The 23,301-nt window shown below is 37.0% G+C and overlaps 3 protein-coding genes and 2 pseudogenes across 5 annotated transcripts; 4 read left to right on the forward strand and 1 right to left on the reverse strand.

The window, feature by feature from the left end:
- Positions 1 to 328: 328 nt before the first annotated feature.
- On the reverse strand, positions 329 to 9,933 carry LOC125842282 (uncharacterized). Of its 2 annotated transcripts, none has more exons than XM_049521556.1 (15): positions 9,809 to 9,933; positions 9,565 to 9,736; positions 9,379 to 9,430; positions 9,243 to 9,282; positions 8,520 to 8,594; positions 6,432 to 6,544; positions 6,269 to 6,334; positions 4,353 to 4,495; positions 4,017 to 4,119; positions 3,867 to 3,925; positions 2,958 to 3,062; positions 2,382 to 2,457; positions 1,545 to 1,657; positions 992 to 1,051; positions 329 to 909 (listed from the first exon to the last, which is right to left on the reverse strand). In XM_049521556.1, the coding sequence occupies exons 1-15, from the start codon at positions 9,894 to 9,896 to the stop codon at positions 807 to 809; spliced, it is 1,368 nt and encodes a 455-aa protein (XP_049377513.1). In that variant the 5' UTR covers positions 9,897 to 9,933; the 3' UTR covers positions 329 to 806. The 2 variants fall into 2 exon arrangements, 1 of the variants encoding a protein (XP_049377513.1); XR_007443898.1 differs by having other exon boundaries at positions 885 to 909; positions 2,382 to 2,452.
- A 662-nt stretch (positions 9,934 to 10,595) lies between these two features.
- LOC125842345 (uncharacterized) lies at positions 10,596 to 13,072 on the forward strand (annotated as a pseudogene). Its single transcript, XR_007443909.1, has one exon. The product of XR_007443909.1 is annotated as an uncharacterized LOC125842345 (transcript).
- Positions 13,073 to 14,511: 1,439 nt separating this feature from the next.
- On the forward strand, positions 14,512 to 17,028 carry LOC125878523 (uncharacterized). Its single transcript, XM_049559800.1, has one exon. It carries the CDS (start codon positions 14,750 to 14,752, stop codon positions 17,003 to 17,005), a length of 2,256 nt encoding a protein of 751 aa, XP_049415757.1. The 5' UTR covers positions 14,512 to 14,749; the 3' UTR covers positions 17,006 to 17,028.
- Positions 17,029 to 18,858: 1,830 nt separating this feature from the next.
- Positions 18,859 to 21,515, forward strand: LOC125878521 (uncharacterized). Its single transcript, XM_049559799.1, has one exon. It carries the CDS (start codon positions 19,084 to 19,086, stop codon positions 21,337 to 21,339), a length of 2,256 nt encoding a protein of 751 aa, XP_049415756.1. The 5' UTR covers positions 18,859 to 19,083; the 3' UTR covers positions 21,340 to 21,515.
- A 7-nt stretch (positions 21,516 to 21,522) lies between these two features.
- On the forward strand, positions 21,523 to 22,551 carry LOC125878524 (uncharacterized; annotated as a pseudogene).
- The last annotated feature ends 750 nt before the right edge of the window (positions 22,552 to 23,301 follow it).

The raw sequence follows: 23,301 nt of genomic DNA on the forward strand, positions 1-23,301 counted from the left end.
TAATTGTATATTATACGTATGTATTTGTATATTCTTGTGAATTATACATATACAAACGTGGCTAATTATACAAACTCGAAGTCAACCAACTTAATCAATGTATAATATTAATTGCGAGTGGTAATTATAGCAAACTATGGCTATAATGAGTAATTAAGTAGTATAAGTTTGCTTAACCGCGTAATTTCTCTCTTATATTTAATAAGTTTTTTTTTAATTTTTGACCTTGAAAGTTTGTTCGTGGAGCAAATGAAAAAGTCAATCCAAGTGATTTGCAAGAATAACCTTCATAAGAGATGATTTTAAATTTTAAATACTTGAACTTGCTCAGTTGGTAATAAGTTTTGCCGTAAAAGTTATGTATGTTGCTCAATTGTTCGAAAAGTCAAAACAATTAAAATTTATACATAGCTCTGCCCCTGGTTAGGGTGAAGTTACAACATAGGGAACATGGAAATGAATGTTATGGCATCATAAGTATCTCATATCCTCTCCCACCTCCAAATTTCCAAGAATATACAAACCAAATCGACATTGGCACCTCAGCACACGACAAACATCAGAAACCATTGCCTTGCAATTGACATTGGCAAATCCTTCTCTCTTTTCAGCTGTGCTTCGAGAAAGCTTCTGGAGTCTGAATTTAGAATCGTGCTAGAAAGTTGAATCATTTATCAGACAGTAGCTCAGCAAACATCAACCACAGACGATGATAAAAAGAAGTATAGCAGCTTCAGACCGAATCTTCACACAGATTTTCGTACTGCTCATGATTTCTGATGCATGGTACCTTGCTGCTCAACTATTCAGAAGATGAAGTCACTCAAAGCATAGTTCTCACTAGCAGAATATTTCTTTACGATGTAGGAACTGTCTTCTACACCCGCACTCAAGCAATTTATCCTGTGCCTGTGGAGGTAGCTCTTGTAGTAGAGTTGTGGAGAAGGGGTATTTCAAGACATGCAAGAAATTATTAAAATTTATTACTTACCATTCAAAGTGATCCTCACAGCAAATAGAATTGCAGATAATTGAAAGTCCAGCTGCTTTCCTGAACATAGCAACATAAATTAACTGCTTATTTATGAGGAATAAAATACTTACCCCAGGCACTGAACAAGTTTCAGAGAGGTGATAACTTACGAATTGGATTCAAGAGAATTTTAAATGTAACATGCTATACAACAGACATCTTTTGAACTAAACCACATTGTGATGGAATATCAATCATTTTATCAAGACATTAGAATAAGTTGTCTTAGTTTTTTTATACAGGAGAAAAGTTATGTTTCCCAGTTGGATGGGTCTTATGAAAGGGGCACCAATAGCAATTATCGCTATGTCCCTGGGACCTAAATTCTTGAACTTGAGAATTTCAAATAACAATGATATGATCTGGTGTTCTAATGAGTAGGAGTCACTGTCCAGTTAGCTAACACGATGAAGGGAGTGGGTCGGGAGTTTGCAGTCGATTACTGAGTTGACAGCCTAGTCATGCTTTCATAAAATATATCAGCATCATTAGATGTAACACCATCACATACCAAGTTGCAGAATACATATCGTAGAACTTGTCGAAAGCCTTATCAAAACAATAGTGACAAGCTAAAAGATCCTTGATGTCTGTCACTCTGCACGTAGATTTGCAGCATTTTACCTATGTTTAATAAAGATTGCATCATTAAGCATGTCAAACATACAGGTAAATATGATAAACTCAAGCTACATATAAAAATATCAAGAGCAACCAAGATGGTGATAAAATTAAAATCAGTGTCAAATATAAATCAATCAACTATATGTCAATGCAAACAAGTTGGGCTGCCAAGGAACACAACACAAGGACTTCGTAGGGGATCACCTACCCTAGTACTACCCTCTCCCATGAATGATTTGGTTTGGAGTTTGCATCCCTCACATAACTAGATTACTTTTACATTGGCAATCAACCTATAGCAATCCTCCTTTAGGGTGTGGGAATGGGTATACCTGGCAAATCTCTCTTAGGAGGAGTTAAAAATCAGAAGCAGTAATTCAGAATGCTGACAGAAAATGAAACAGGGAGTTCTGTTCAATCTTAGTACAATGACTCCAATGAAATACCACATTAACTAAATTTTTTTCATGATGCTCCAAAAGTAAGTATAAACAAACTAAAGCTTGTATTTATTTAATACTCCAATATTATGTTTTGGCACAATTGATCTTCAACAAATTGATAAACGTCCTAATAATGACTAAAATGCAAAAAAATATAGTACTATAACAAGAATTAGAAGCCTTAAACTCTTCATAACTGTCACATTTTACATGTATGTACGATATGAATCATAACTTAAGACAAATTGAAATTACAGGAACTAAGATAGGCAAAGTTTTACCAAACGCTTGAGCTTATAGGAGTAATATTGTTGGTGAGAAGGGTGTCCAGTGATGTGTTCTCTCAGGTGACCTGCACTGAGATCACCATAGATAAAGATTAATCAATTCTCCTTAATTACAATTGAATAAATCATAAACTTCACTGGTTAAGAAGACCAAGAACTGTGATGTTCAAAAGGTATCAGAATTATAAATCCTAGCATCCCTTCAGTTTCATCACAAAATCCCAGCTCCTCATTTGAATCCTTATAGGTTATGTTCAACCATGATAGTAGGGGACCTTCCCCATTATCTCCCAATAAAAGAGAACAGATTCTTTAAGAGTCATCTGTCAAGTTGTCCCATGAAAGCTCAAGCAACATGTATAGACCTACTTTAGGGGTCACACAAAATGAGGAAGGGAAAAGGGTGGGGGGATTCCAAACTAGGAGAAGGCACCAAAAATTATGCCATTCTAACATGTCATCAATCCCTTCTGGTTTGAGCAATTTGATGCTGTCAAAAGAGGTGACACGTGAATTCACCAAGCAATATAGCACATAAAGCTGAGCTCACTTCAACTGCTACTAAATTACCTGTCACAAAAGGTATTACTACAATCAAGACACATGGCTAAAGTAGTTGATCTTCGGCAGGTGTTACAGTTAGCATCCAATGAGCTTTTGCCAATTTGATGGCATCTGCAGATAAAGAGAGACCAAAAACCAATATTAGTGATGGGCCTTCATATTCGACATAAAATGCATACATTTAACTGTTACATATGTGTTCTTTTGCCACCACTTGATAATTATTAGAATAGTTATGTGCTAATTATGTGTGTTTGTTTGCATAGAAGCTAGGAGAAGAGCCGATAACTTGGAATTCACAGGTAAACTGATAACTTGGAATTCGCAGGTAAACAATTGATAACATAGGGCTGTCAATTGTGTTGATTATCTTGAATCATACTTGCTAAATTGTCCTAAATTGGTGGAGAGAAAGAGCTATCATCTCCTTATATCGTTTTAGATATTCCTCAGCTCGGTTGACTTAGCCAAGATCTATTTTCATAACAAGATATTAGAGTCAAACCATTGCTATTCTTGATATACCTGATGTCAGACCCCCCATGGAATGTTGTTCACATTCCAGATGTCTAGACCTTAGCATACGGGGCTAATTTGTTGAGGGAATATGTTGTTGTGACCATACATGGTCTTAGGCAATTCTCATGTCATGAACTAACTTTTGAGGTTGAGTTACATCCAAGGTCCATTTTCTAACGACAGTGTATGGAGGATACTCATTCACACACAAAGTGTAGGTCAAGACACATCAAACATATAAAAAAACTAGCATACACGGTCAATGTACTCTCTCCTTCTTCCACCTTCCTTCGGCAGGGAGGAAGCGGGAGGCTGCTGTATTGTTGCAGGGATACAAATTAAAATGTAGTATACAAGACGAAACTTAAGAAATAAAACTACAAGGAATTAAGGAACCTTTTATACAGTTGCAGAAGCTCTTTGGATATACTGGGTTTACTTTGAGCCACTTCCACCTGCGTAAGGCATTACTAAGAATAGCATAACAAAATATAACTAGACTTCCGACTGGCTTATTTTCTAGGATCTTAAGAAAGGAAGTAGAACCTGTTTGCTGGATTCACCAGCTTGACCAGAGGAAAGGGGTAGAACTTTTGATGCCATGATCAAACAATCTTCAGGAAGATGACCTGGCCTCTTACATTTCCAACTACACCAGTGAAATTGTATTATAGAAAAAAGATCAGGAGCACAAAACCAGGCACATTTGACTTTTGATCATAAAGGTGGTTGCCACATCCAGCACATAGTGTAATTATCCTAGTCCAAGCAGAGCTTGATTGCTAAGAATGACCATCCAAATATAACAGATCAAAGTCTTCGGTGCCCAAGACCCAATCTAGAGAGATTACTAATCTTCAAACTGAATGTCAACAAGCTTACCACTCATAAGTACAAAGAGCAGATCTATTCTTGGACCATCGATGACGGTCATAATCCCAGATGTTGCCTCCAGATCCAGGAACCTCCAATTTGCATTTTTGTCCAGAAAAAGTCTCAGCTTTGACTTTGCTACTTAAGGCCCCCTAAGACATTGTCAGAGAAACAGTTGGAGTTGAAGAAGCAGGTATCTCATTCATACGTATATAAAAGTATGTATAGCTCAAATGTTTTTTTCATTTTTTGGTGTAACAGTATAGCTCAAATGATTTACAGATTGGGTGCGTACTACATATCCTAAATCCTGACCAACATATTAGAAGCTCTAGTGTTCAAGACATGGGTCCCTTTAAAAATGCTGAATTCTTATCGGTTTATACTCTAACATTCTCTAACGAATTAAAGTAGTACAAAAACACTATAAAAATATAAAAATGTGTCTAGCAAGGGAATTAGCATAATCAGGTCAGCTGTTTTTTGTTCCTTTTGACAATTGTTGGCTCCCCGAACTTGTTTGGGACTGAGACGTAGTTGTTGAACAATTGTTGGCTCATCGAGCTTCATAGTTAAATTCTGTTATTAGGTTTGAACTTTTTTATTCGAAATTCGTAAAGTTTCTCTTTGAAATATTTTCAGAACCCATATGCATAAGAAGTGCTAAAAGAACATGCATCATTCTGATTTATAAGTTTCTATTTTCATTATCTTTCTATTTCTTCCTAGACTTCCAAATAACCAGGTATGTTGTATGAAGAGAAATAAAATCATTTTATTCAACTTCACCTTACAATAGAGTAGCCAGAAAATTCTTAGTTCATTTGACTTGTTTCCTAACAGTTGGTTAAATAATACAGTCTAAATTGAAATAGTGAAAGTAAAAAAATTTACCGTCATAATTCTGTCTATTAGTAAGGTCTCTCAAATTTCCAAATAAAATACTCTTGAAAAATAACATAATCCACTTTGGAATGGAATCATTTCTTCAGAAAGAAAAAAATGTATTATGGTAACATATCCAATCATAAGTTTGAGAACTTTTATGAAAAATAAAAATGAGTTCTAGATCATAGAATCTAATGTAAACCGACAGATTCTTATTTGCTACTAAACAGAGTGATCTTTCTACTTGAATTAATATTAAATGCTAAAATACTTAAATATGTAGTACATCTATCTTAGAAAGAGAAATTAGACTAATTTACTATATAACTTTATTAACCAAACTAAATATGAAGAGTATCCTTTCCAGGTTATGTATATTTCTTCTATTCTACAAAATTTTCTGTCACTTCATTATTGAATTATTGTATTACCTATTTAACGAGTACATAACCTATTTTCAACCAAACTTCACTTTGTGCGATTTCACTGGGTATGTTGTTGTATTATTTTTTAAATTGGATTCTTATAAACTCCAATTTAAGAGTAGGAATCTTAGTATGTCCCATTAAAAAGCATGAGGGGGGAGGGGGGAGAGGTGAAAGAGAATATAAGCAGGTGCCAACGCTTGTATCATCGAGTTAAATTAGTTTTTTAAGTATGGTGAGTTAAACTAGTGCATGAAAAAGAAAATAATTCAAAAAAAATGCAGCATAACTGAGTCTGAGCGTTTCTTTAAGTTTGAATGAAAAGTTGAACATCTCAACTCTACATTTGACCATTTCTTGGAAGTTTAATTGGTTTTATTGAGTCTTACTGTTTAAACTTATCTACATTTAAAACATATCAGAGAGAATGAGAACTCGAATAATGAAAAAAAAAAAATCTCAAAATGACCCAGAATCTCTACTACTTAACCAATCAATTTTCTTTTACCCTTTTTTTTGCATATACCATTTTGAAAAGCAATAGTTAAATCCCAAATCATTACACGTGTATCCATGCTGGTCTATATATATACAAATAGAAAGAACAAATACCTGCTGGAGTTTAAGATTTTGCAGAAGGTCAGATTTGCAATCCGTACTGCATATGTCTTCTTCAGTCTACAAGCAAAGCAAACGAGGATTTGGGGTTCGTTAAGAGAGGAACACAAAGTACAAGCTAACAAAAGAAAAATAGACCCGTGATCCAGTGACTTACCTCATCACATATATATTCCCCATACTTCCCACATACCACACAAGCAGGTTCTCCTGGAAGAGGAAATCGCTGCTCACTGCGAGTTTTAACTCTATCTGTTTCATTTCCACTACCTAAAAAAGTTAATGGAGAAAATTAGGCAAGAGAGAATGAACGGAAACCTCTTGAAAGCCATAATAAAAAAGCTGTTCGCAAATTTCAGACTTGAAGATAAAATTTATTAACAATCTGTCAAGGGGTTTCGAAGTGGTGGGAATTATATTATATAGATACAATGCCAGATTAGTAGTTAACGGATTCCTTTAAGAATATTGAGTCAAACCTTTAAAGATAGGTAAAACATTTGTTCCATGTTGCTAAACACCTTTTATGGCATTCTTTCCTTGGATGCAATCAAAAGGTGGCACTATACTCAATTTGACTTGACGAATAAAAAGTCTTATACATATGCATATATCTGCATAGATATGTATATCTACATAAACAGACACATCTGTATGTATGGACATATATACCTTATGAAAAATGCATGGACAGAGATTTGATAGCAATCCAGAGTGGTGAAAATATAGCAATGTTTTTTCTGTATTTGGTATTTTCCGATACAACAACAAAAACCCAGTAGAGTCTCAAAAGCGGGGTATGGGAAGGGTAGAGTGTACACAAACCTTACTACTACCTCGAGGAGGTAGAGAGGTTGTTTCCGGAAGACCATCGGCTAGAGTAACAAACATCAGAGCAGCTAACAGAACAATACAGAAGTAAAGAGGACATAGAAAATGATAAGGAAAGCATAAGATAACATATCAAAGAGGGGGAATAACCATAACAAACTAGTGTGATAACTGAAGCACAGTAAATAACGAGGAATAACAAAAGTCATAAAATAGGCCAACTACGAGACAAATGCTACTACTACTGGTAAAAAAATAAGAATCGGGAAACAGATACAATGCACCACTTTATCCTGCTAGGAAATGAAACAAACTCTCAACTACCTACTAACCTTCTGCCCTAATCCGCAACCTCCATAACTTCCTATCTAAGGTCATGTCCTTGGATAGTTGGAGTTGCACCATGTCTAGTTTAATCAACTCTCCCCAATACTTCTTCGGCCTACCTCTACCTCTCTTTAAGCCCATTGTGGCCAACCTTTCACACCTCTTCACTGGGCCTCTGCGCACCTCCTCTTCATATGCCCAAACCATCTCAATCTCTCTTCCCACATCTTGTCCACCGTAGAGGCCACTCCCACCTTGTCCTGAATATCTTCATTCTTAATCTTATCTCTACATAATTGAAAGAAATCTCCACTTGCACAAGAATCTCCTATAATAACCTCCATTATGATAGAAATCGACGATTATTTTACAATGGCTTTCGAGTAGTGTGGAATAGGATAACCACCAAATTGGCATGGAATAAGTTCATTATTAGAAACAATGTCGGAAAGAAGAACAAGTGGATCTAGTTTCAAGAGAATGCCTTACTCTAATGGGCATATAGTTTCCGAGTGAAGGAAAGTAAAAACATATTTTTATTTTGGTTTCCTGGCCAGTGTCCAGTACTCGCATTGGGCCCCGACTAAACCAGATTCATGCCATGCTAGGCCCATTTAAGGGGGAAGCACTCCCTAACAAATTGTCTTCCACACCTAGGGCTCAAACTCAAGACCTTTGGTTACGGGTGGATGGATCCTATCCATCCCACCACATAACCCTTGTTGGTGAAAGGAAGTGAAACATATATGTAATGTCCTAGTTATCTTGCCGGTCCATTATAAACCCTGACTGACCAGAAAATCTTTTAGAATGAGAAAAAGCAACCAAAAGGTTGTTCCATAGATGACTCTAACAGAAAGTTTTTTAAGAATGAGAAATCCAACTAAAAGGCTATTCCATAACCAATTCTTGTTGCCGAGTTGAAGGGGATATGTAGATGCTTTATGTATAGACACATATTCATACAGATGTGTGTATGTACTTCTACCCCGCATGACCCTTATAGATAGTTCTGATGAAAAGAATACATAACTAGACAGTATACAAAATCACAAAGTAAAATAAATGAAATTCCAGTTCTGCTAACCTTTAACCAGTAAAATTTCAGTATTCGGATAAGGATTATCCCCCTTTTCACATTCTGACGAAGTGCTCGCATCACCTGAACAATTCATGAATATTTTTTCATGAGCTCAGTCTTGGCAAGAAAAACTTCCTACTCGTAGCTCATTCAAGTAAAAGGACAAAAGGAGAAAATGGGAATCAAAAGATTCAACAAGTCTAAACTTAAGGGATAAACACGATTGACACATAGGAGTACTTTTTTCCTGACAAGTAGATGAGTGATATGTATCTAGAACTCATAAAACATATACAAAAGAAGAGAAATGACTCATGAGAAAGAGAGAGACTCCCTAAGTATAACTGATATTTTTCTGCACAATAATTAAAGGATGAACAAGGGAAGTGCAGAGAAATGTCAAAGATGTTCAATTTAGCAAGTATATGTAAATGATAGACACCAAAGTATCCAGTACACCAATCCTTGCTCTTAGCATCAGTAAGAGGAACCCTCAAAATACAAAGATAGAGTCCTTTTAAAAGTCAAACTACTCTTTTCCAAATGAATCCATATAACACAGATGATGGGAACATTAAAAAATATGGACTTCTTAAAACAAGCAAGGATACTTTGAGTTCAAATCAACACACATAATCAATTGCATACCCAAACTAAAATTAAACCTTTTTAATTCATCGAGAATTAACCCAAAAGAAAAAAGAGAAAAAAGCCAAATGAAGCTCTTACTGTCGTACTCCACCAAATGCAGTGCTGAACTTGACGGTTCCTGGAACAGAATTAGAACCCAAACAATCACTAAACTATAGTTTACGTGATATTAAACAAAATTACAGAACACATTAAAGCAAACAGTTCCAATTACCAACACTTCTGCAGTCAATTCTTCATAAGTCTGAGTTGAAGTAGCCTCCTTCCTGCATTTCAAATACAAAATGATCAATTAACAACTCCAGATTTCACAAGTGAATTTTTCCTTTCTGGCACACCCTAGCTTATTGAAGTGAATAGTAAAATCTACTTGATAATTTGAAATCAATACTAAAATCACCTCCTTTTTTCAATATAATCCTGATGAGACATAGGCAAATCAATCACTTCCACTTCATTGTTCTGCTGCACCTTAGATTTCCGTTCCCGTCGGCGTTTCCTGTGGCTCGTTTTTTCCTCGACGGAATTCGTCTCAGCCGGAGGAGGAACGTTACCGGTGACGGCATTATAAGCTGGAATAGAAGAAAAAACACGAATTAAATTGAAGAAAATACAAAACCGAAACGATGAATAAGAATTGAAACCTTGAAGATTTTGAATTGCAGAATTGAGATTAAATGCTTTGTTGTATGCATAAGAAGGGTTCTTGTAGAAATTGCTCCTCGTCGTCATTTCCCTCTTTTGCCTTTCTGTGTTTTTTTTAGCTCAAGATTTTGAACTGTAAAAGGGGCCTAAATAATTTACTTCACCTTTATTTTTATTTTTTTTAGTGGCATGGAAATGCTAAATAATAATAATAACAATAATAATATATACTAACAGTTTAGTTTCGAATCTAGAATAGAAAAAGTCAAATTTTAATATAAATATCGAACACTAAATATAAATTTTGATTTTTACATATCAAGTGTTCGATATGTCCTTTAACATCAAATAGATGTAGGTAACTTATCAGTTGCCAATGGTACACTTACAGTAAAAAATTTGAAAGGATGGCTAACAGATTTCCACGAGTTGTGTCCCATTTGACATGGAAATTTCCCAGTGAATGTCACATTAGATGTTGAAAGGCTTGGTCTTTAGTATCCAGATACTTCCTCCGTTCTCCGTTTCAATTTGTTTGTACTTTGTAGTTCGTTTAAAAGAGAATGTCTTTTTACCTATTAGACAACAACTTTTCGAAATTACATGTTTAAAACTATAAGATTAAAAGACATTTTAGTATATTCTACATATATTTGGTTTGAGACCGCAAGATTTAGAAGTCTTCTTTTACTATTTTAAACTCAGTGTTAAGTCAAAATCAAACAATCAAATTGAAACAGAGGAGTAGTACATTAGAAGGAAAGCATAGAGAAAACACTGAACATAGTGATTTGTGGTGCTCTCTGTGGAAAAGTCTTTTGTCACTTTACATCAAATTGTCAATCATTTAATTCAATTGAAAGCTCAGTCATCCTTCCATGTTGGTTTCAAATGACAAGGCAAAAAATACAGATAAACCATTTGATGTAGCTCTTCATATTCTTGCTCCTGAATTTAGCATCCACAAGGGAAATAGGAGTCATGGTGAACATGAATGAGGCGTCGTGTGATAATCCTTATTGCCATATGATCACCAACGCATGTAACAAACGATGCTACAACGAATCATTCAGTAGCCCAATGCCAATGATTGGTATCTATGTAGCAGCAGCATCTCTACTTTGTATCCTTGCTATGGCTGCTGATGCTTTCCAAGCCTTCTGCGTAAAGAGACTTTGGTTCCCATGCAAATTCTTTGCTCTGAATGCTGCTTCTCTTACAGTGTTAGCTGTAGCAATGAAGTTGCCTGTCGAGATATCTGAACCGATGCCAGGTGTTACTGACCAGCTATCCAAACTGGCCAGTACTGCTGTCATGTGTGTTGTAATAGGTAACTGCATGCCATCAATAGGAGCCATGAGGAACAAAGAAATCCTGTCGAACGTTGTAGCTCTGGACATCCTGGTAATCACAATCATTGTCAATCTATGCATTGAAATACATACTGGCTTGATTTTTAACCTGAAATATGAATTTATAGCAACTATATTCCTCATGTTTCTTCTGATATTGGTACTGAGTTTCTCCTCTTTAACACTTGCAACCACCAAAAAAATTCTTGAACTTAACTACGAAGAAGCATATCAAATTACCTTGAGGAATGATGCACTAGCATTCGGAAGGTTGTCCATCGATAGACTGAGAGACACTGTGGAGAAGTGTTGGATGATGGTCGAAACTAGTAACCCTCAATTTGTGATGGCACGTTCTGTAACCCTTTCGACTTCAGGGACAATCTGTGTGTTGGCATCTCTAATTTTGATGGAAGCTCTTATAAGAATATACAATTCACCTCCATATTTTCCCAATAGTTCAACATACAAATGGACAACAAGCTTAATTCTTATTGTTCAGTCTATTGGGGTGGTGCTCCAGCACTCAGATGGTTTATCTGTATAAGCTTTAAGCGTTCCAACAAAACAGGCAATGCCAATGCTAATTTCTTTAAAGTCGAAGACTACTGGATCCGAAAGCTGATTGAGTGGAAGGAGAGACCATTGTCTTTAAACATCAGGGGAACAAAATTTAGAAAATATCTCCAAGGTACAAGACACTTAATTCTTGCCTTCTGCATAAGAAGTCAGATTCTGGTTGTGTCAACGAGCAAATTTGTGCGGTTTGTCTCAGTTGTTTCCTTCAACTTGATGTTTTTGTGTCAACTTCAGGGCCCAAACTATCATCAATCAGAACCAGAACACAGAAGAGAGACTGAATTGCACCACCATGTTCTGTTACTAGAAGGAGAAGAAGAACTTCCTGAAAGAATCTTTAAGAATATATCTGGTAATGCAAACCGACTAGTAAACACAGGAAGGAAACGACAGCCAAAACAACTGGTTAATTTGTTAAGAAAATCTAGCAGCTTTTCTGGGGTGGCAGATATTTACTGCCACCAAGTTCCAGTACTGCATTCAGTAGAACCTTCAAACTGCTGGACCTTAAGCTTAGTGACACTCACTAGCATTACTGTTGCACTCCCCAAAGTGAGAGATCAGATGGACTATCAGCTGATAAGGAGTGTCCATGAAGGTCCTACATACGCCAGCTTCATAGAGGAAACTATGTACCCTGAAGGTGAGTTCAGAAACATTAGAAATGCAGCACATATAGTGTGGGAAGAACTGGAGATCCATCAAAAATGGTTGGATGAGGACTTGCAGAAACCGACCCTCGAAGGAAAAACTCCTAAGGAAACACTTGAGATGCTTACAGGAATAGCTTCAAAGAAGGTGATGGATTTCAAACAAACCACTGATGGAAGAATGCTCGATAACCCTCTCAACTGGCCAGTCAGAATAATAGCTGCCAACTCAATGTATAAAATTGGGAAAGCTATCTTGCTGTTGCTGCATAGTGAAGGACACAATGACTTGGTTGATGAAAAACTATTCAAGAGATTATCCATTACAATAGCAGATATACTAAGTGCTTGCTTTACTAATCTTCCACGAGCTATAACTATGGCTTGTAATTCTGGTGCCATTGAGGAGAGGGAAAAAAGTGTGCACAGAGCAGCTTTATTAGTTGGTAAAACCGAAGAGATCTTGAAGATAATTCAACATCATGAACTTCCAAATATAAATGCTGATTAATCAGCTTATATTGATCAGTGGAACCTTACACGCCAGCCAACAAACCTTGTTCCTGTCATCCCTTTCGATAGTGACATACCGATATGAGCTATATACCTAATCGAGAGCCATCATATTCAGATGGTAAGTTACATATCATGAGCTACCATATGAGTAGCAATGTATACATAACCAGTATTTCCATAACTACCACGGTATTTATCAAATTATGCATATCTTAGAATGATTTAACTTAATGAAGATTTTAGTTTTCCAAGTAGTTTTTCTTGAACTTCCATTGGCAGGAACAAGCGTATGTATGACTATATGTGACTTGCTTACCAATATTACGTCCAAGTATTTCCAAACGGACTCTCTAGGCTTACTTTCCAATTACTGATTAACTGCATTTTTATGCTTCTAAAGTGATTAATTCTATCTAGTTGAACAAGTGTTGACAATTCTGATGTTTTGAAAGGTAGAATTAATCTAACTGATAAAGAATACCTCAGAGATCTTATCAGATAATAGTGACTTAAGAATATGTGTAGCATGTTTTATAACTTATTTGTCCCAAATGTTAAAGATAATAATATTACTAACTAATTCAGTGGATTCACCACTGCTTTTCATTTAACAGATCTAGAAATAGAACCAAAGTCAGCACAGTGAGCGGGCTACTAGCACTCTATGATCCCAATGCTTCTCTGTGGATATCTAGCTTACAGTTCTCTGATGTTTACTTGAGACAAATTCAGCTGTAATAGTTTAGATGATCTAGTATATTACTCCATGAACTCTACAGTGGATTGTTGTAGTTTCTGTTGTATTACTATCTATTGTTTCTTGTACTTCCGTTACTTCAGGACTGCTTTGGATTGTTTTTCTTTGAGTCGAGGGTCTATCGGAAACAACTTCTCTACCTTTAAGGTAGGGGTAAGGTCTTGTGAACACTGTACCCTCCCCACACCCCACTTTGTAGGATTACACTGGGTATGCTGTTGTTGTTGACCTTTACGGTGCATACTTATTTTTTGCTACATGTTGTTATGTCTTATCCCTACCTCTGCGGTAGTAGAGAGACTGTTTCCGGAAGATCAGGGAAGATGTGAACTGAAAAGTCAACCCATTTCCCTGGATTTTTTTTTTTTTTTTTTTTTTTTTTTGCAAGGGTGGTTGGGATTGGTTTGGGAAGGAAAAGAAGAAGAAGAAAATTAGAGATGGGAGAACTTGACCGGCACTAGTATTAACAATCCAAAGATAATAATATAACAGTTCAAAGTCTCCTTGTTAATAATTTCTGTTTTATAATATCTTTGAAAACAAGAGAGTAATGCAGTGAGATTCTACAGACAAACACAATCCGGAGAAATATTATTTTCTACATAAACACTGGTCAGTTTTGGACCTATCAACTTAGTTAATTAACATAGTCAACAATTTATTTTTCTAAGTATTGTCTACCTTGACTAGCAGACAATCTTGGCAACCACCTGAGAAACAGTCAGATATGAGGTTCAAAGAAAACCTTAAAAATTCTATCATATCCCACTATTTTTCACTAAAAAATTCATGTCGAAGTCCTGATTCATCTTGACTTGCTGACATTTTAAACAGCCTTTAATGTGTGAATTCATCTATGACCAAAGCAAGTAAATAGCTCAAATGATAGTGAAGATGTTTATTAGAAAGAGTAAATCTTGGATAGCTTGAAACATAGTGAATGAAACAAATAGATATGGCTGTACCAAAAAGAACAACCTAGACAATACCCAAAGGAAATATATCAAATAGGGAGTAGTGAAGCTCTACCATAGACAAAGATTTCAGCTTTAAGCAAGAGATAACCGGTGAAGAGATTGAAACACCATGGGGAAGATAGGTTGCACCATAGATGGAAACTTGAATGACTCGGAATTCAGCCAGCCAATGCCATGGATAGGTGTCTATGTAGCAGCAGCTTCTGCAGCTTGTGCACTGGGGATGGCAATGGATGCTTTTCATGGACTGCGCCACAGAAAATTCTGGTTTCCTTGCAACTTCTTCTCTCTCAACGCTACAACCTTGACGCTACTAGCTGTTGCCACCAAGTTGTCTGTTGATCTAAATACCTCCATGCCTCGTCAACAAGATCAGTTGACAAAACTTAGCAGTGCTGCTCTAATCTGTACGGTAATTGCTAATTTCATGCCTTCTTTAGGTCTCATGGAGAATAAAGAGCTGTTGATGAACATAATGGCTTTGGGAATTTTCGTTATCACAGCCATTGTGAACATTGGCATACAATTAGCTACTGGTGTAATCTATGTTTTCTTCAAAGAACATATAGCCCTCATGTTTCTCATGCTTGTTTTGCTTCTACTACTGATCTCCTCAGCTGTGACAATACCAACTACAAAGCATTATTTGGACCTGAAATATAAAAAGAAGTACAAGTTAGCAAACAAAGAATGCAACATCATGGATACATGCACAACTGAGAAACTTAAGTACGAATTGATGAAATTTTGGACCATGGCCTATACCTCCTGCCCTCATTTGGTTGGGGGGCGCTTAGTAACATGCACTGCTTCTGGAGTTTTTTGCCTTATGAGCACAGGAATTTATGCTGATGCCATGTTTAGGTCATACATCCTCCATAAGAGCTTCAACTTTTGTAGTGGAGACTCTGAATACAAGTGGTCCACAACCTTGATTCTTGCAATTCACACAGTGGCAATAGGAGTAGGAGCTGTTGCACCAGCTTCTAGATGGTTCAGAGCCATAAATTTTGACTGCCCCAAAAAAGCAAATAATGCCTGCAAAGTCAAGTTGTTCAAAGTGGAGAACTATTGGATCCGTATCCTGCTTCAGTGGAAAGAATGCCCATTGGATTTCAGATATTGTGGTCGGCATGGTAGAAAATTTGCTCATAAATCAAAGAACAAACTTCTTGATTTATGTATTTTGGTGCAAATTATGATGGTGTCACTTAGTAAGCTAGTCCAGCTCGTTTCCATTTTCTCTGTAAGCCAGTCACTGATATACTGTCGGAAAGCAATCAAGATGCTAAAATGCAACAGTATGGTGTCGAGTCTCGATACAGGATTGAGGTCCCAAACCAGTTCAAAACCAGATCTTAGCTGCTATGCTTTACACCTTGAAGGAGAGGAAGCATTAATTGATTTGATGATGCACAGCAACAATGATCTGGTAGATCATTGGATTGGGATAGGGAAAAAGAAGCAGCCTAAACATCTTCTACGACTTCTGGAGAAACTGAAATCATCACCTGGATTCAGAGGAGTGCATAAATTTGATAGTGCCCACATTCCTTCACTAAACTCAGAAAATCCTCCTAATTGTTGGGCTCTCCCTGTAGTGACACTAACAAGCATAGCAATTGCACTTCCAAACATCGACTTTCATTCAATCAAGGAACTAATCAGTTGTGTGCATGAAGGTCTCATGTATATCAAAGTGGTGGAAGATAACCTGGATGCAAGAAAAGACCTCGCAAATATCAGGCGGGCAGCAGAATTAGTGTGGTTAGAAGTTGATTTATGTTACAAGTGGCTGGATGTGGATCTCCGGAAGACAGCCACTGAAAGAAAAAATCCAAAAGACATGCTTGAAGGTCTCTCTGAGAAAGCAAAGCAGAGATTCATCGAATTCAGGAAGAAAGATTCGACTGTTTGTCCAAAGGAATCACCTTCAAAATGGCCTATCAATATGTTGGCAGCCAACAGTATGTACAGAATCTGTCAAACTCTTTTGGTAAGCTCTGATAGCATAGAGTTTGAGAACAGCAAAATCATGTTTGATAAATTGTCAACCATGATCACGGACATAACAGGCGCTTGTCTTACCAACCTACAAAGAGTTATGCAATGCCACCATGGCACCATTAAGGAGAGATCAAAAGGTGTCCGTTCTGCCATCTTACTTCTCGGAAAAGCAGAGAATATTCTGGAAATTCTTCGTTCACAGCCACTTCCAAGTTCAGTACCAGATCAATTGTCAAAAATTGATCATTGGTGTACACTGAGCAAAGAGGAAGACTACCTCTCCTGCAGTCGTAGTTCAACCTCAAATTGTACTCCAACTTCCCAAAGTTCATCTGACTTGTATCTAACTGTGGACTAAGAAACAAATGTCACCTTGTTTGGATAGTCGTTACATATTGTTTTATAATGTATCATACTATATTGCATTTGTATTGATGTACTATTTTGATGAATACAATGTTTGGAGAGATTGTATCCTGCCCCTTCGTAACATTATGCTATACATCACCAATTTGAAGGATAAAACATTGTATTTAAACTAACAACACAATACAATATAATAGGTAACAACCATCCAAACAAGCTGTGAAAGTGAAAGAAGAAAAAGGTAGGTTAGGTTCTGTTGCAATAGTAACATATTTGTCAACAGAATCATATTTGTTTCACATCAAATCTCCAGCTTGTTCTCTAAATAGTAACTCAATTACTACTTCCCCTTGAAAATACTAGAGAACTATTCCAACTTAATCAACAGTTAAACAAAATCTACGATGATGAGCTACAATAATTCTGATATTTCTAAGCCAATATTATGGTTCATTGTGTAAGGTAATTATTCAATTGAAGTAAGCAATAGTCCTCTAATATAGCACAAAAAATAACCTGCAATTTCTATTAATTGGTGAATTCAGTCAAAACTACCATAGCACTAACAGAAAAAACCTCTTTGAATTACAACATCCCAACCCTATAAGTCTTGCTTACAAGTCATATAGACCTGCCTAGTACTTCAGATAGAAAAACAGAATAGATTATTATGTATGTTGGATCAGGTAAAAGCAAAAAAATTATCACTAAATAGCACCAAGAAAGTGCTTAAACTGTACACAGACAAAAGTGAACACCAGTGTTACTCAACTAGTACATTTCTGAATATTGTCTTCAGTAACCACCTGGTTTATACTATGCCCACAGCATCTACATTCAGGTTCCTAATCTGAAGTCTACTAATGAATTCTATGAGATCCCTATCAACATTACCAAGCAGATCCCAATCTTAATACGAAATCCTATGAAGCTGAGAAAAGAGTAGTGAATTTTATTAGACAGAATTGAACTTGTTCGTAAATTTCATTTAGACATTCGAACCACAATTACTTTGTATGTTAGGTGTCATCTACAAGCATATAGCCAGACGAATAGTAGTTGAGTATCTTAATATTCAATGAATAGAAAAACTAATTCAACGTGATAGAACCCTAAGAAAAGTCATCTATGGTTAGCTGTTTGATCTAGATTTTTTCAAACGTTGCAATTTCCAGTGATTTTGGAGTCAAAGACGAGAAAAGTCTATCGAAGAAGATGCAGTCTGAAAAGTCAACCATTTCCTTGTTGGGTGGAAAGGTTTCCCCTTCTTATTTTATTTTTAAAACTAAATAAGGGACTGAATTATGTGAAGGGAAAAACAAATATTGAAACTACAATTCATTGTGGGAAAGACCAGTGGCAGCACAAGCTAATAATAGTAAACCTCAGTTCTTTTCATATTCTTTTTGTTTTTTAAAAGTTAGTACTGTGTATTACACTGGGTAATCAGAGAAGGGAACATTGAAAATTCATCTCACAGTATTACTAATTTGGGACCCATCAAGTGAGCTAATCAACATGGCCTGTCCTATACCTATTGTCCCACCTTTGACTAGCAGACAATCCTGGCAACTAGCAACTACTTGGACCCACCATCCCACCCACCCCTATCTAGGGGGCGGACATCAGATAATAACAATGAAAATAACATACTAGTATATGTCGAGTGTACACAAATCTTACCTTCTTGGTGGAATAGAGAGGTTGTTTCCAAGTGGCTTCGAAAAATTCTAGACATGCGTGCTTGACTTTAATACAGAACACATCAGAGGAACCCCTCCAGCAATCAAAACCAATTATAACTCACAAAATTTCAAATAAATGATAATTTGTTGACTTTTCTAGCATCATTCAATAAGTGAAATCATCCATGACAAAATCAAGTAAATGGCATAATTTCAGTGAAGATGTTACCAGAAAAAGTAAATCTTGGAAAACACTGGAAATAGCTTGAAAGAGAGTCAAAGAAACAAATAGATATGATTGCAGCAAAAAACCCAGAGTAGATTCACCCCACAAGAAATTCTCAAAATACTCCACCATAGACAAAGATTTCAGCTTTGAAACGAGATGGGAAAGATTGGTTGCACCATAGATGGCAACCTAGATGACTCGAAATACAGCGAGCCGATGCCATGGATCGGTATCTATGTTGCAGCAGCATCTGCAGCTTGTGCACTGGCCATGGCGATTGATGCCCTTCATGGCCTGCGCCGTAGAAAATTATGGTTTCCTTGCAACTTCTTCTCTCTTAACGCTACAACCTTGACGCTCCTAGCTGTTGCCACCAAGTTGTCTGTTGATCTAAATACATCCATGCCTCGCCGACAAGATCAGCTGACAAAACTTAGCAGCACTGCTCTAATCTGTACGGTAATTGCTAATTTTTTGCCTTCTTTAGGTCTCATGGAGAATACAGACCTGTTGATGAACATAATGGCTTTGGGGATTTTCGTCATCACGGCCATCGTGAACATTGGCATACAATTAGCTACTGGTGTTATCTATGTTTTCAGCAAAGAGCATATAGCCCTCATGTTTCTTATGCTTATTTTGCTTCTGTTGCTGATCTCCTCAGCCTTGACAATACCAACTACAAAAAGTTATTTGGACCTGAAATATAACAAGAGGTACAAGTTAGCAAACAAAGAATGCAACATCAGCTATACATGCAAAACTCAGAAACTGAAGGACGAACTGATGAGATTATGGACCATGGCCTATACCTCTAGCCCCCACTTTGTCGCGGGGCGCTTAGCAACATGCACTGCCTCTGGAGGTTTCTGCCTTCTGAGCACAGTAATTTATGCTCAAGCCATGCTTAGGTCTTACTTTCTCCATTCGAGCTTCAGCTTTTGTAGTGGAGAATCTGAATACAAGTGGTCCACAACCTTAATTCTTGTAACTCACACAGTGGCAATAGGAGTAGGAACTATTGCACCAGCTTTTAGATGGTTCATAGCCATAAATTTCCAATGCCCCAAAAAAACAAATAATGCCTGCAAACTGACGTTGTTCAAAGTGGAGAACTACTGGATTCATATACTGCTTAAGTGGAAAGAATGCCCGTTGGATTTCAGAATTTGTGGCCGGCATGGTAGAAAATTCGCTCATAAGACAAAGAACAAACTTCTCGATTTCTGCATTTGGATGCAAATTCTGATGGTGTCACTCAGTAAGGTAGTTCGGGTCATTTCCACTTTCTCTGTGAGTTGGTTACTGATAAGCTGTCACAAAGCAACCAGGATGCTGAAATGCAAAAATGTGGTGTGGAGTCATGATATAGAGTCACAAGCTAGTCTAAAGCCAGATCTTAGCCACTATGTTTTACACCTCGAAGGAGAGGAAGTATTAATTGATTTGATGATGCAAAGCAACTGTGATGTGGTAGACAAATGGATAGGGATGGGGAAAAAGGAGCAACCTAAACATCTAATACGATTTTTAGAGAAAGTGAAGTCATCACCTGGATTCAGGGGAGTGCACGAATTCGACCATGCTAAAATTCCTTCTTTAGACACGGAAGAACCTCCTAATTGCTGGGCTCTTCCTATAGTGACACTGACAAGCATTGCAATTGCACTTCCAGACATTGATTTCCTCTTAATCAAGGAATTAATAAGGAGTGTGTATGAAGGTCTCATGTACGTCAAACTTGTTGAAGAGAACCTGGATAGCAGAAAAGACCTAGTACACATCAGGAAGGCGGCAGAGTTAGTGTGGGTAGAAGTTGACTTATGTTACAAGTGGCTGGACATCGATCTCCGCAAAGTTGCCACTGAAGGACAAAATCCAAAAGGTGTGCTTGAAGGACTCTCTGAGAAAGCAAAGCAGAGATTCGTCGAATTCAGAAAGAAAGATCCAAATGCTTGTTTAAAGGATTCACCTTCAAATTGGCCTACCAATATGTTGGCAGCAAACTGTATGTACAGAGTATGTCAAACTCTTCTGCAAAGTTCTGATAGCAAAGCCTTTGAGAACAGCAAAACCATGTTTGACAGATTGTCAACAATGATTGCGGATATAACAAGTGCTTGTCTTACCAACCTTGATAGAGTTATATCCATGCAATGCCACCATGGCACCATTGAAGAGAGAGCAGCAGGTGTCCGCTCTGCCATCTTGCTTCTGGGGAAAGCAGAGAGTTTTCTGCATATTCTTCGTTCACAGACACTCCCAAGTTCAGCACCAGATCAATTGGGAAAAATTGATCATTGGCGCTCACATAGCAAAGAGGTAGATTACCTCTCCTGTAGTAGTAGCTCACCCTCAAATTTTTCTCCAACTTCCCAAAGTTCATCTGACTTGTATCTAACTGTGGACTAAGAAGCAAATGCCTGAAAGTGGAAAAAGAATAAAGATGCTGCTTAAGTTCTATTGCAATAGTACCATATTTGTTTATTTTTATGCTTTGTAAGATACAACTGAAATTTATTTGTTTCACATCAAGACTCTAGCTTGTTTTATAAATAATAACACCTTGAAGGAGAGGAAGCTTTAATTGATTTGATGATGCAAAGCAACAGTGATCTGGTAGATCATTGGATTGGGATAGGGAAAAAGAAGCAGCCTAAACATCTTCTACGACTTCTGGAGAAACTGAAATCATCACCTGGATTCAGAGGAGTGCATGAATTTGATAGTGCTCACATTCCTTCGCTTAACTAGGAAGATCCTCCTAATTGCTGGGCTCTCTCAGTAGTGACACTAACAAGCGTAGCAATTGCACTTCCAAACATCAACTTTCATTCAATCAAGGAACTCATCAGGTGTGTGAATGAAGGTCTCATGTACATCAAAGTAGCGGAAGATAACCTGGATGCAAGAAAAGACCTCGCAAATATCAGGCGGGCGGGCAGCAGAATTAGTGTGGTTAGATGTTGATCTATGTTACAAGTGGCTGGATGTGGATCTCCAGAAGACAGCCACTGAAGGACAAAATCCAAAAGACATGCTTGAAGGTCTCTCTGAGAAAGCAAAGCAGAGATTCATCGAATTCAGGAAGAAAGATTCGACTGTTTGTCCAAAGGAATCACCTTCAAAATGGCCTATCAATATGTTGGCAGCCAACAGTATGTACAGAATCTGTCAAACTCTTTTGGTAAGCTCTGATAGCATAGAGTTTGAGAACAGCAAAATCATGTTTGATAAATTGTCAACCATGATCACGGACATAACAGGCGCTTGTCTTACCAACCTACAAAGAGTTATGCAATGCCACCATGGCACCATTAAGGAGAGATCAAAAGGTGTCCGTTCTGCCATCTTACTTGTCGGAAAAGCAGAGAATATTCTGGAAATTCTTCGTTCACAGCCACTTCCAAGTTCAGCACCAGATCAATTGGCGAAAATTGATCATTGGTGTACAATTAGCAAAGGAGACTACCTCTCCTGCGGTAGTAGTTTAACCTCAAATTGTACTCCAACTTCCCAAAGTTCATTTGACTTGTATCTAGCAGTGGACTGAGAAGTAAATGTCTGACATCTTGTTTGGATGGTTGTTACATATTGTTTCATATTGTATTGCATTATATTGTAGTGTGTTGTATTATTTTGATGAATACAACATTTAGATAGATTGTATCGTTTCTTGTCACTACATAATGTCATGCATCAGCAATTTGAGGATTAACCTACAAGAACGGTAGGGTGAAGGATAACGACGCAATCACACCAAATCGGTCCTGACATAAAATGAGTCTTTTTGTCATTACATAACGTTCAAGTAACAATCAAAACAAATATTGTAAAAACTAACACAACACAATACAATAGATCACAATCATCCAAACAAAATCTTTGATTAAAAAGGTATGCTAAGTTCTGTTGCAGTAGTATCATATTTGAAAAATGGTTTACATGAAATAACATGATGCAAGAAAACTAACCTGCAACACTGTCTTTTTGGCTGCTAAATTGGTCTTAGAGATTGCCAAGTTTTCCTCTACTTGGTCTAATATTTGCTTGTGCTCTTTGAATTCTGCATTAGCCTTATTGTCCTACCCTACTTGTATAGCTCACATAAGAAAACAAACCATTTCGATATAGTAAGATGTTTGTATGTTGAGAAGTTAAGACTAGAGTAGTTAGAAAGCTTGTATGTTTTTTGTAGTTTAGTTAGTCCCTAATTTATTCAATATAGTTTTCAGTTGAATCACTCTGAATGTTGTTGGGAAACTTAGCTTTGATCTATGAAAATCCTTATAAATAATTATTCTTTTTGGAACCTCAAGAAATCCGTAGTCGCTATCCTTCTAGTGACAGCATGTGAACCAATAGTAAACCGCG

This window comes from Solanum stenotomum, chromosome 10, assembly GCF_019186545.1.
Source record: "Solanum stenotomum isolate F172 chromosome 10, ASM1918654v1, whole genome shotgun sequence".
In the NCBI taxonomy this organism is placed as follows: domain Eukaryota; kingdom Viridiplantae; phylum Streptophyta; class Magnoliopsida; order Solanales; family Solanaceae; genus Solanum; species Solanum stenotomum.

Excerpts from the sequence above, each read along its gene's own strand:
- LOC125878523 (XM_049559800.1), top strand. The coding sequence starts at position 14,750 with ATGGGGAAGATAGGTTGCACCATAGATGGAAACTTGAATGACTCGGAA.
- LOC125842282 (XM_049521556.1), bottom strand. The coding sequence starts at position 9,896 with ATGACGACGAGGAGCAATTTCTACAAGAACCCTTCTTATGCATACAAC. Across the intron at positions 1,658-2,381 it reads CCTATAAGCTCAAGCGTTTG|GTAAAATGCTGCAAATCTAC; the intron begins GTAAAACTTTGC and ends TATTAAACATAG. Across the intron at positions 1,052-1,544 it reads GATATGTATTCTGCAACTTG|GAAAGCAGCTGGACTTTCAA; the intron begins GTATGTGATGGT and ends TGCTATGTTCAG.
- LOC125878521 (XM_049559799.1), top strand. The coding sequence starts at position 19,084 with ATGGGAAAGATTGGTTGCACCATAGATGGCAACCTAGATGACTCGAAA.